Source organism: Xenopus laevis, chromosome 2L (genome assembly GCF_017654675.1).
Source record: "Xenopus laevis strain J_2021 chromosome 2L, Xenopus_laevis_v10.1, whole genome shotgun sequence".
Classification (NCBI taxonomy): Eukaryota; Metazoa; Chordata; class Amphibia; order Anura; family Pipidae; genus Xenopus; species Xenopus laevis.
In genome coordinates, this window is record NC_054373.1 from 104,060,309 (window position 1) to 104,072,663 (window position 12,355).

Genomic DNA, 12,355 nt, shown 5'->3' on the forward strand with positions numbered 1-12,355 from the left:
AAATGTCCATTCTATAACATAATCAAAGTTAACTTAAAGGTGGACCACACTTTTAACTAATTTGCAAATGTTCTCCTTTATAAATTTATTAGTGGAAAGAAATGAAATTTATGTTGGGAAACTGTATTTCCACATATAGGACAGAGAGCAATACAATATGCATTGAGCCCCAAATCAACTTTCCTTTCACAGTATGTGATATTTACATGAATAGAGTTGACGGCCTCCAGAGTTTGTTTGTAGACATCCCATTCCTGGACTTCTCTGGGCAGAGATTGAAGCAGTTTCAATTGCTGACCATTTTTTTTGTACAACTCTTCGGTCTCCATGTTTTGCCACAGCTTGCTTTTCCACATGGCTTGCTCTTTTAGAATTGAATCCACATTCAGCCACACAAGTTGGAGGTTTCTTAATAAATCTTCACAACTGTGACAAGCAAAATATCCATAAAAATCAAGATCAAGTCAAATCCGTTATGTAATGTTACAAATATAACAGAAATCGCAAAACGTATCTTATTGATACATCCTGTAAAAGTAATTTTCTTTGGTACCTCTTCTCCTTATTTGAAAGCTGCTCCTAAAGGAAAACTACAGTATGCTTCTTAAAAAGGTGTGTTATATAACTCTCCCTGATGACCAAATGAAAGACCAGTAATTTCTCTGAGGTATTTCATTCAAATGTTACTGCATTCTCTGTAGCCTATTCATTATGCAGTCGCACTAGTCTTTTGCTATGTATGGAAATGATTATTCACCAGCAATGGAAATCTATTAATGGATAGTACATTTTACAGCATATTAATGATAGTTCTGACTTAGTAAACTGTTTTACTGATTTAAATGTTTTGATTTGCTAAAAATCCTGACACTTTCTAAAGCATCTACCCTAGCTGTACATCAAATACCGCCACAGTCAAATTTAGGCCAGTTTTGAAGCTAGGGAGGAACCAAATCCCCATATTCAGGATTTGTTCAAATGCCAAATCTTTTGAGCCCTAATTTGCATATAGAAATTTGGGAACAAAAAGGGAAAAAGTGCCCTTACGTTAAGGGTTTGGATTCAGTTCACCATGCTCTTGCTTAATCTAAATCCTGCTTAAAAAGCAATCCTCATAAAGTGAGCGGCATATAGGTGCATGCGCAGTTGGAGGGGCTTTCTGATTCACTACAACTGCACATGCGACACAAGTGACGGAAATTGCCGAATTGCCAGAAGACCCAAAGATTACCGAAGCTCTGACGGAGCTCAAGAGCACCATCTTCCGATGCTTTGGTAATCTTTGTGTCTTCTTCCGGCGCTTCAGCAATTTCGGTCACTTCTGGCACATGCGCAGTTGTAACAAACCAGAAAACTGCTCCAACGGCGCATGCACTGATACGTCGCTCACTTTATGATGATTACCGAAGCGCCGAAGATGGCGCCCGTGAGCTCCGCTTAAATCACTCTGCATTTGCTGTCAGTAATCCTACAGGGGACACTATTCTGGGGTAACACTTAGCAGGGAGGGGGTCAGCGGAGGGGGGCCAGTGGGTATTTATCACCGTGTGGGGTTTAGTTCTCCTTTAAGCATATTTTTTAATTTAAAGATTTTGAAAGCAGTTATATTCTGCACAGAATTTACTGTGACGTATTATTGATATTACGTATTACACTGTCCCAGTGCACTTAAGAAGACAATAAATGGACATCAACTGTATTGCAGGTACAACCAAACTGAACACAAACCAAAAGAGAACTTACTTAGTTAAAATCGAGAAGTCTATCACAGTGCTTTCCAGAAGCTCTTGCAGCTCTTTTAAGTCTTTAGCTTCATTTTGCAGCATTTGTACTCGTGTGTTGAAATTCTGCATGGTTGCAAAGGCTTCCTGTGATGTACAGTTACATGTGTATATGGCTGAGGTCTCAATGTCAGCACCCAGTGCATCGAGTTTATGTTGAAATCTCTCGAGATCCTAAAGCAAAAAGAGATGTAATTGTGCAATAAAACAAAATCCTATATTAGTAAAAATTAAGAGCAACTGGATTAGATTATTCTTAGAAAGCAAATATATATATATTAAAAACAATTAAACTCAAATCTTTGAAGCTAGAGATCTAAGGGGGTTATGCATGAAAATCATATTTTTTTTAAATAAAAAAGTCCAACCAAACTAGAATCCACGATGTGAACTTATTTATTATGAAAAAAAAGGTATAATTTAATCAGGGAAAGACTCTCTAAAATCGAGTGAAAACAGGAATCGTAAGATTTTTTTCAAGATTTTTGCCCTAATAGTCCGAAAAGTATTATTTTGTTGGGCTAATTCCATCACATGATTTAAAAACTTCCAAATAGGATAGGGACCTCTCACATTGACCTACATACAACCTCGGCAAGTCTGAGATGCCGGATTTTCGGATTTCGACTTTTTCCATCCTCGGGGTACAATAAATCTAAAACAATTTTAGGGTTTTTTTTCCACTAAAAATTTGGATTTCATAGTTACAAAAAAAATCATTTTTTTCAAGTTTTTGTCATTCGGAATAAATAACCCCCTAAGTGTGTGTTCTATATAAAGAAAAAAATTTATAATAAAAAAATAAAGCAAATGCAAATAATAAATGTAAGTAAATATAAAACAAAACAAGATAACAGAAAACAGAATGAAATAATTAACAGTCTGGACAGTAAGGAGTTACAAAAAGATCCACTTTCGTAGCAAGTGCCTCTGCTGGTGATGGTTTTCACAATGTACAATGTAAAACGGGTAAAGGAAAAGTAATGGCAATGTACCCTTGTCACCCTGTCAGCTTCTTGCTGTATTCTGGGACCTAGGCGCTGTTTGGCAAGTGATACTTTTGTCTTCATGCTGTTCCACCGTGCTGGCATTGTTCTGAAAAGGACATCACTTTCTGGTGGAAGCTGAGTGCTATGCTTTGCCAACAGTGTTACTGTTCTTTGCAGTACAGCAAACTGAACATCCATTTCTACTTGCTTGGCAGAGACCTTCAACAAAACAAAAAAAATAATGCATGCTTATTTATGTTCCTATGCTTACAATATGATTTTAGCATTTGATTTGCTAATCATAATTAGATTTCCATGTATATGATATTTTTTGTGTAGCCCTGTACCATGGCTACAACTGTGCCACTTGCTTTGTACCAAAGAGACACAGAAAACTGGCACCTTGGACTAGTTGCTAGTTTATCACAAGTGCCCTGCTAAACTAACTCCATTATGAACTCTCAAAATCATGCAGAGACCACTGTCTGGCCACTGACTCCAGATAGGAGATATCTATGTTTCTAGCCCTTGTGACATTCCAGCTGCCACCATCGGAAGGCTCTCAGCAATACTCACCTATTTCAGCAGTGCATCCAATCTCTTATTTCATATCCAGCATTGGTGTTATGCCAACACTGGGCACATATTGTAGCTCTCAGCTGGAGGAATGTTGCCTTGAATACTAGCTACTGAGTGTTTCAATTGCTGTTCACGTATTCACATGCTCATGGCAGCCATGTGGATGCCTTTTAAAGCATTATCTAGCCCTTCCCTAAACATTATTATGCTAATAGAGCGTGGTGGAAAAGATCTTAATTATTTGCTCAAGGCTAACCAAAGTTGTATCTGTCATTTACACAATGGAGAGCAATGTAGCATGTTTAATAAAGAATAATCTGGGTTAATTGTTATTCCAGTGTATTTTCTAGAATAAGGCACCAATAATAATAGGGCTGGGTTTCTAATCAAGCAAGGGGAGTGTTTATGGGTAGGGAACTCCATATAACTTTCTTTTCCATCCAGCAAATCGATGGCAAAGTCAGTGGAAGAATGTCTCTATTATTCTGCAGCTACTTAAAGGTTCATGTTAATTTTAAATGAGCCAGGACTAATTATCACTGTATTTCAGTTTATCAATTAATGAAATTTCATTTATCTTTCATTTAACAAACATCCAATAAGTAGACACAAAAACGTATCATGTAATACCGTTTAATAGTGTTGAGGGATGAGTAGTCGCAGTGTTAAAATGTAGAGTATGTTATAATCACCTTATTAAAAAGACGCATCATCTTCATAAAGGAACCTGTGTCTCGTTCTTCCCCTGTTATACTTTCTATCTGTGGTTCTGTGCTTTTCAAGAAAGAATCCAAGCTCCTTAAAGTAGTTGATGTCTAACAAGAGAAATGGCAATGATTATATCAATTTCTGTTTCTGATAATCTGATAAGCAAAAATAAGCATATTAGTACAAGACCGATAAAAGTATATATATATATATATATATATATATATATATATATATATATATAATTTTTTTATTATTTATTTATTTTTTCATCAGGCCACAATAGATTTTTACTATATACTTTTTTTATACTGCCTTAACTTTTAAGCTATAACTGGCATTACGGATTTAAGATACCTGGTCTATGAGGTACTTCGTGAAAGTCCACATCCATTTGAGAGCGTATGCAGTAAGAACCTGTTTGATTGGCCGTAGATCCACTTGCACCCACTGACAATTCTGCACATCAGGAATTCCTTGAATGCTATCCCTTGCAGCCTATGGTTATTGCAAATGAATATCAACTAACTTTTCATAATATGATTAAATACATATTTATACAAGAGTAAGAATTTTTATAGAAATGTAAAATCATATTAATAAATAAAAAATAGGAATATTACACAGTTTCATGAAATATCAGTTCTCTAACATTTGCACTCATTCACTGTAAATTAAACACATTCAATCCCATCCCGTCAGGGTATGGTTTCTCTGAGAGGCCCATTTACTCGAGTGAAGGAATAGAGGAAAAAAACTTCGAATTTCAAATGTTTTTTTTGGCTACTTCGACCATCTAATGGGCTACTTCGACCTTCGAATCAAACTAAAAATTGTTCGACTATTCGACCATTCGATAGTCGAAGTACCGTCTCTTTAAGAAAAAACTTCAACCCCTTAGTTCGCCACCTAAAAGCTACTGAAGTCAATGTTAGCCTATGGGGAAGGTCCATCCCTCGATATTCGACCTTAAGTAAATTTGCCCCTCAATGTATCATAAAAGGTGGACTTGCCATATTTTAGGTCCAGAAAAAATTTGGGGCTAAATTATAAAGAGGAATATTTTTAGGCTACCTGCATATTTTAGGCTGTCAGTGTTTTCTGGCACAAAGAAGACCCCATTGTAACGGATTTTAAAACAATCAGAATTCATGTAAATGTACAGAAGTAAAGCTAGTAACCACCATTCACAGACAAGGATTCAAAAAGTAAAAAAAAAGATATAAAAGCTATAATTCTGGCAGAAAAGAGAAAAAAACACAACAAAAATCACATTGCTCCATTCAATATGAGTCTGTACAAATTCGACTGTGTATAAACAAACTAAAAAAATAAAATACTGTAGCTTGAGTGCTAAAACTACACATCCCACTAACTAATATAGAAGATTGACAGGTTTTAGTTGCTGGATTTTTTTTTATTTAAATTTTCCCCATTTTTCAGATTGATAGATCTCAAAAACTCTAATTCCAAAAACTACATTTTTTGGTAGCATTAAGGGGAAAAACATGGAAACAACTGTATAATTATAGGTAATACAGTTTATATAAGTCGTGATTGCATTTAAACACACCTACAATTTCTAACCATGTTACCTATATGTCTTTATTTGTACAACAGAATGAAGTTTATTCCTGCCACATCTATTGCCTACAGATGTGGAATGATTATGTGGAAACTTGACACATATGGAACAATACATTAGTGCCAACCAACAGTTTGCTTCCCTGCTCTTTCCTTCATTATGCTCTTTCATATATTTTATTCATATTCTATAAATCCATGAGTTCTGGAAGGTCTCAACGAACCCATTAATCAAAATTAAGTCTCCCAATCTCTTTTTACATAACAATGATATGTGCCAGACTGGAGCCTTGATGTATTTTCTCCTGTAGAATATGCTGAAGAGATTATTCCCCTATTTTATTGTTATTTCCCATAAATATGCATTGAAAATTGCAAAGATTCTATAATTTGCAGGGGGAAAACATTATTCTTCCACTAGGAAGATGCATTTTTATATGAGTATATATATATGATAGGATACATGAGGGATAAAATTTAAATTCATTGTGGAATAACAGAGAAAAACCTAAAAGAGCTAGGCTAGTACTTGGTGGAGTTCTAATAGTAGAATATTACTCAGAAAGATTATCTAGCCAATGCATTTCATGATGCCCAACTTCATCAAAGCGTGATAAAGTGGGGCGAAGCCTCATGAAATGCATTGGAAGCCAGGAGCAGTAAGTATCTTTTTTTCCTGATATGTTTATTGCTTGTTCTTTCATTCATATTGTGAGTAGACATCTGTTTTAACTATTCACACATTATTAAAAATATAGGCACAATTGTATACTTTTTTCTTTTTCCCCACATTGATTGAATGATTTGCACACATTGATTGCTACTGCTAAAATGCTGAGGGGTCAAGCTGCATTTTGAAAAGCAATCTTTTTGTTTTATTTTGCTTGTGAGTATATAGGCGGGAGGGGAAGCTTTGTGTTGACCTTTATCTGATATATTGTACTGACATTCCCTGTTAATTGGGTTGGGATGCACTGAATCCACTTTTTTAGGATTTGGCTGAATCCTGAATCCTTTGTGAAAGATTCGGTCAAATACAGAATCGATTCCGAACCCTAATTTGTATATGTAAATTAGGGAAACGAGGGGGAATGAGAACCCTGTGCGGTAAAACATTTTTGACTTCCTTATTTGTGTGATGAAAAATTATATAATTTTTTTTGATTTGGTTCGGCCAGGCACTTCTGATTAATCTGAATCTGAATCCTGCTGAAAAAGGCTGAATCTTAGCCGAATCCTGGATTCTGTGCATCCCTAGTAAAAGGATTTTGAGACCTTGTAATTATACCATTGGTGATACACTATGGGAGTTTTCCCTTGTGTGCTCTCTTTGTTTTGTTAAATAACACCTTGATGTAGGGTGGTGTCTCCTGTTTAGTGGCTTGTATTTATGGCAGACTTGCATTTTAAAGGGATTGTTCACCTGCCAGTGACTTTTTTCAGTTCAGTTGCTTTTAATATTGTTCACCAGAAATAAAGACTTTGTTCAATTGTTTTCCATATTTTATTTTTTACAGTGTTTCAAAAAATGAAGCTTAAAGTTAAAGGATAAGTAAACCTTAAAAATAAGTGAATGTAAACTTGATGAGGGTGCTATTCTAAGCACTTTTGAAATGTACATTATTTAATTTTTTTAAAAAATTCCAAGATATTAAAGGATATGTGTACTGATAACATGAATTAATTTTGTTACAACAGCGCCTCCTGCTGGTCATTTTCTGACCAGTCTGATCACCAATTAGTCAAGTAAGTTGTCAGGAGAAAAAAAGAGGCTGCTCTGATGTGGGCGGCTAAGCATAGCTGTGAGCTGGGACCCTCCAAAGATTTTTTGCTGGGACAAGTTATGCCACTGAGCCCCTTCCAGAGCTGCTTAAGAAAGACATAACACCACAACTTTCTAAATGCCACCACCAATATTTATGTTTCAACATTTACACCAGTGATGAATGTCTGAAGAATAGCTCTAGAGAACAATGTGGCTTTGTTCTTAGTATGGTTATGGATACCTCATATGCAGCTATCTCTGAATCAAAGTTGTGTAGCAGTGGCCCCTTGTGTACTTGGCCTGAAGAATCTCTTGGCAAAATGAAGATCTGCTCAGCTTCAGCCACACTACTAAATTGGGGACACAATAAGGAAACAAACAATTAACTAGAAAACAAGACTGTTTGCTTGTGTAACTAACAGGATTAAGCAAAATATCCTGCATATTAAGCTGGGATACTCTCTCTAATAAAATAATGTAGACATTGAGGATGGTATATTTATCAAAGAGTGACATCTGAGATCACCACAGTTGCACCAGATTTTAAAAGAGAATTTATCTATGGGTGGAATTGAAGGTTCACCCTTTGATAAATACACCTGTAAAATGCCATAAAAATTAACGGAGAGAGGTGGTATTTCACTTTAGTGGACTGTGGTTATCTCTAACTTCACTCTTTGATAAATATACCCCAAATAGTTCTAGGCATGTCAGCAATGAAAGAGCAACAGCTGCAAGTATGCAATATATTCTATGATCTGCATCATTTTCAAGGTTTAGCATTGTTCTGAAGAGCCACCAATGCCAAAAGCAGTAGCTGAAGACAAACACACCACACACACTATTAGGGCATAGCTAGATATCAACCATGCAATATTTCAAAAAAAATTTCCATTTACCGTAGTAAAATGTTCCTCAAGCCCTTATCAAAATCACTGTAAGCTAAATAATTCTACAGTTTGTTAATTATGATATATTATTAAAATTATGTATTAAATATTCCTATTCTCACACAAGCACACAATAAACATTGATATTAACAGATTTATATAATCACCTTTTGTTTGCAGTGCCCGTCTCACCACTTGCAGTTCCTTCACGCAGTTCAGAAGTAACAGTTTGTGTGCCATGGAGAAAATTTTGGAATTCTGAATTGACATCTTTCTTCCACAAGTGAGTATACTGGTTAAAATCCTTCAGTACTTCCTAAATGATTGAAATAAATGTTTTTATTCTTATTAGTGGGAATCATTTTTAACCTCACTAAAGCAAACAAATGTACAAATATTAAAATTTGTAATTGACTAATACTATAAGTACCAATTATTTTCTGCTTATTTTTAAATATAGCCCACCATAGGTGCAAGGGCCTTGGTCCCCTCCTCAACAGCATTCTCCATAAACAACAGGGCTGTGAATTCTATTTTGACAACAGGGAGTGATTGACCGATGTCTTCCAAAACGTACTGTCCTGTAAAATGGATGCACCTATTCCTAATCAGAAACACAACTATAAACAAAGAATACTATCTGCACACAATAAACTATGCAGCCATTCTCTTTATAAAAAGGAATTGTTCACCTTTAAATTCATTGATATTTTGAGAAAATCACAATTGGTTTTCATTTTTATTTTTTGGGAGTTTTCATTTATATACTATAGCTTTTGTTCTGCCACTCTTCAGTCTAGAATTTCAGCAGGTATCTGGTTTCTATGGTCATGTTTACCCCAGAAACCAGGCAGTTGTTTGAATGAGATAATGAAATATGAATAACAGAGGGCCTGAAGATAGGAAATTAAAAAGTAACAATAATAACTACATTGCAAGCTCATAGAGCAATTGTTTTTTTAGGCTTTGGAGGTGTGCGTAGTATATGTAATAAAACTCCTTACTGAAAAAATTGAGTTTTCACCAGAATTGTTAGTTTTGGACCAAACAAGTACAATAAGTTCAGCAGGCCTTAAAAGTGAAATATGTGCAATAACAATTTGCAGTTTACTAACTGTCTTATGGTGAGATAATCAAACCCCAGCCCATTTAATGGTACCCATATGGTCCCACATTTGAACCAAAGAATCAAAAAACTTGGTTAAAAAGAAATCTGTTGCCAATTCTACAGAGCAATTACAAAACAAAGTCTGCAGGAGATAATTCTGTGTAAAGAATATAGTCACAGGATGGTATTTGAGAAAAAGAATGACATATAGCTAAATTACACACAGACAAGACAAGATCTAGACGTGCCAGTACTTGAATAACAGGTAATAGAGGAAGGGGTTTTCCCCGAAAGCTTGTGTGATTTTTCTGCTGGAATAAAATGTTTTAAAGGCAAAGCCTGAGGATGGTGTGCTTCATAGCCTGTTATTCAAGATAAGGAATTTGGCTGACTTGGAGGCAGCTTGGGAGAGGATGCACCCAGAAAGAACTAAGTGGTGTGCTGAAGAAAAATTGTATTTTGACCAGTACCCAGGATTACAGCAGTTCTGTTAGAGATGCACTGTGCCCCACTACAGCCAAGTATGAAAAAGAAATAAGCAAGCTCAGCTTTACCAACAAGATTATTTTTTTCTGCTTTCTTAGATGTCCCAGGCGAGAGACTACATCAATACAAAACAACATTGCATTCTTCACTTCCACCCACAGTCTAAAGGAGCCTTGTATTGCATTAATACAGAAGTAACAAGCAACACAAATTCAATCAAACAATAAAAAGTGTAATCCCCAAACCATTATTTTATTCATAGCAATAAATCATTAGCTTGCCTTTTCTAATACCCTTCTCTGCTCAAACAGATTTCAAAACCTTTATTTTCCCAGCCGTCAAATTAGAAAGAACGATTCGTGGAGCAATGGTGCTCCCATGTGGTCGATCGAGACACTGATATTTTGATTGAAAGCGAGTTTCTAACATGGTCAAAACAATGGTATAGCATCTACAGTTATAGTAACCATTTCATATTTAGATTTTTCATTTTATTAGGCTCTATATAACATAATATATTGTATTATCAAAATGTTACAATAAAACGTTCTTCGGTTGTGTAATCAGTATCTGTGAATGTTAACAGTGGTAATCACACCTATTGTACCTTTATTACACACATACATTGTACAAGACAACAGAAGGGAGGACTCAGGGGTAATTCATTGGCTTTGGGTTTGAGTCCTGCCCCAGTTATTTGCTGTATTGGGCATGTCCCAAAATTTCCTAGTGTCCCTTAAACACAGGCCCAACATCAAGTACAGTAATATCCAGGGTTACAAATAGTTTTGTGTATGTATGTGAATGTATCTGTGCATGCCACTTAACATTTAAAAAAATTGAAAGAAGACATAATGAACAGTGACAAAAAGTGTTGCCATGCTCGCTTTGTAGCTACTGCCTGTTAAGAAAAACACACCCCTATTTTGTTGGAATGACATGCACACTATGAATGACACTCACTCACATTTTATGACATATTGGGGCCCCTTTACCAGCATTACCAGCATGGTAAATTAGTATGTGTGTGTAAATACATACATAAGTAGAGGCACACTAATAACAAGTACTTTTATTTTGTTTTTCCTAAAGCAGAGAGGTGATCCTAAGTGATACACTGAAGGGTTGCACTTAATGGACAAGTGTTGTGTTCAATCCAAATTAATTATGCAACAATATAACCTCTTTCCCATACTATACTACCTTAGAGAAATGTTTAAGAGATAAGCGATATATTTGAGAGTTGTTTTTTACCTGACAATCCATGAGGCATTTCTCCACCTGCTGCAATATGTGACCAATCAATTGCAAGGCTTCTTCATCTTCTGACAAGTGCTGCTGGTAGCCCCCCTGACATAAAGGAATACATGCCATATTGGAGTATTAGATTTTGACTTAAGCACAGTTATAATAGAGTTAGAACACTAGAATTAGATACTTGGCTGTTCAACAAAATAGTATACTGTATATACAGGTTACTTGATTGACTGGGTCATGCTGCAGTGGAAGTGACAATCAATGGGCTATTTTACCTAATCCATTTCTCTCTTGATGCAAAAAGGTCAAACAAAATCAAGAAAATAAGAAATGTTCTTTAAACAAATATTGGCTATCTCTCAACACAAACCTCATTAAGGTCCTAGGCAAGGTATGCCAGTTAGAAGACAGTTCAGTAATAATGAAAGCAATCTGATACCCATATAAAAATGGCTGCAGATTACCTTTACAGCAGAGGAAAATCCTTGCACATGAGATCCTCTTAAGAGAAACATTTTAAGCCATTCTTCAATATTCTCTATTATGCTTTGTTCTGATGTACTGCAGTCCAACGGTGGAGTAAAGGAAACTTCGCTGTTAACTAACTGAACTCCCACACACAGAATGGGAAACTGCTGCAAAGGGAACCAGATCAAATATATATTCAAACATGTTTTTAAGTCTCTGGGATGATATAAACGGTATCTGCCAAAGCACATCTAATTGCAATTATTCAAATACATAAAACACAACCAGATTAATCATAATCGTCACGCTATACAAAGGTTTGGAACTATAAAATATTTGAAGCTTTACATAGTGACAGTCTAGTCTTGCACATAGAGGAGCATTCTAAAATCTAGTACATATAGCAACATATAGGAGAAAGAGTGAGATGAAAAGGATCAGCATATCACAAGGTTTTTACATTTCCTATGCAGCCTTTATTATTAAATCGGAGCACCCCTGGTCTAATGTATTCACTTTCACACTAAGATAAGGCAGAGAAAGTACCATAAATGTCAAACTGGCTGCAGTAACACTGGCTATTATCTTTTGTGACAAATTTGGATGAATAAAAAACTGTATCTGAATTGCCATATTCATTAGGAGATGAAGGACAAAAGAGAGTAAAAGTAAAGTAAAGTATTTCCTTGTTTGTATGACGAAAAGCCACATGATTATAAGGATTCGGATTCAGTTTGGCA

At 35.6% G+C, this 12,355-nt stretch overlaps 1 protein-coding gene across 1 annotated transcript in view; it reads right to left on the reverse strand.

Annotated features, from left to right (window-relative positions):
- The window catches only part of LOC108708347 (dynein beta chain, flagellar outer arm), a 242,968-nt gene that overhangs the window by 196,994 nt on the left and 33,619 nt on the right, over positions 1 to 12,355 (reverse strand). The window contains exons 20-28 of the mRNA XM_018246944.2: positions 11,612 to 11,782; positions 11,145 to 11,240; positions 8,464 to 8,612; positions 7,648 to 7,756; positions 4,415 to 4,555; positions 4,042 to 4,164; positions 2,777 to 2,989; positions 1,744 to 1,955; positions 207 to 426 (exon numbers count right to left, since the gene is read on the reverse strand). Coding sequence (XP_018102433.1) covers positions 207 to 426; positions 1,744 to 1,955; positions 2,777 to 2,989; positions 4,042 to 4,164; positions 4,415 to 4,555; positions 7,648 to 7,756; positions 8,464 to 8,612; positions 11,145 to 11,240; positions 11,612 to 11,782 — 1,434 coding nt within the window. The remainder of the gene's footprint in view (positions 1 to 206; positions 427 to 1,743; positions 1,956 to 2,776; positions 2,990 to 4,041; positions 4,165 to 4,414; positions 4,556 to 7,647; positions 7,757 to 8,463; positions 8,613 to 11,144; positions 11,241 to 11,611; positions 11,783 to 12,355) is intronic.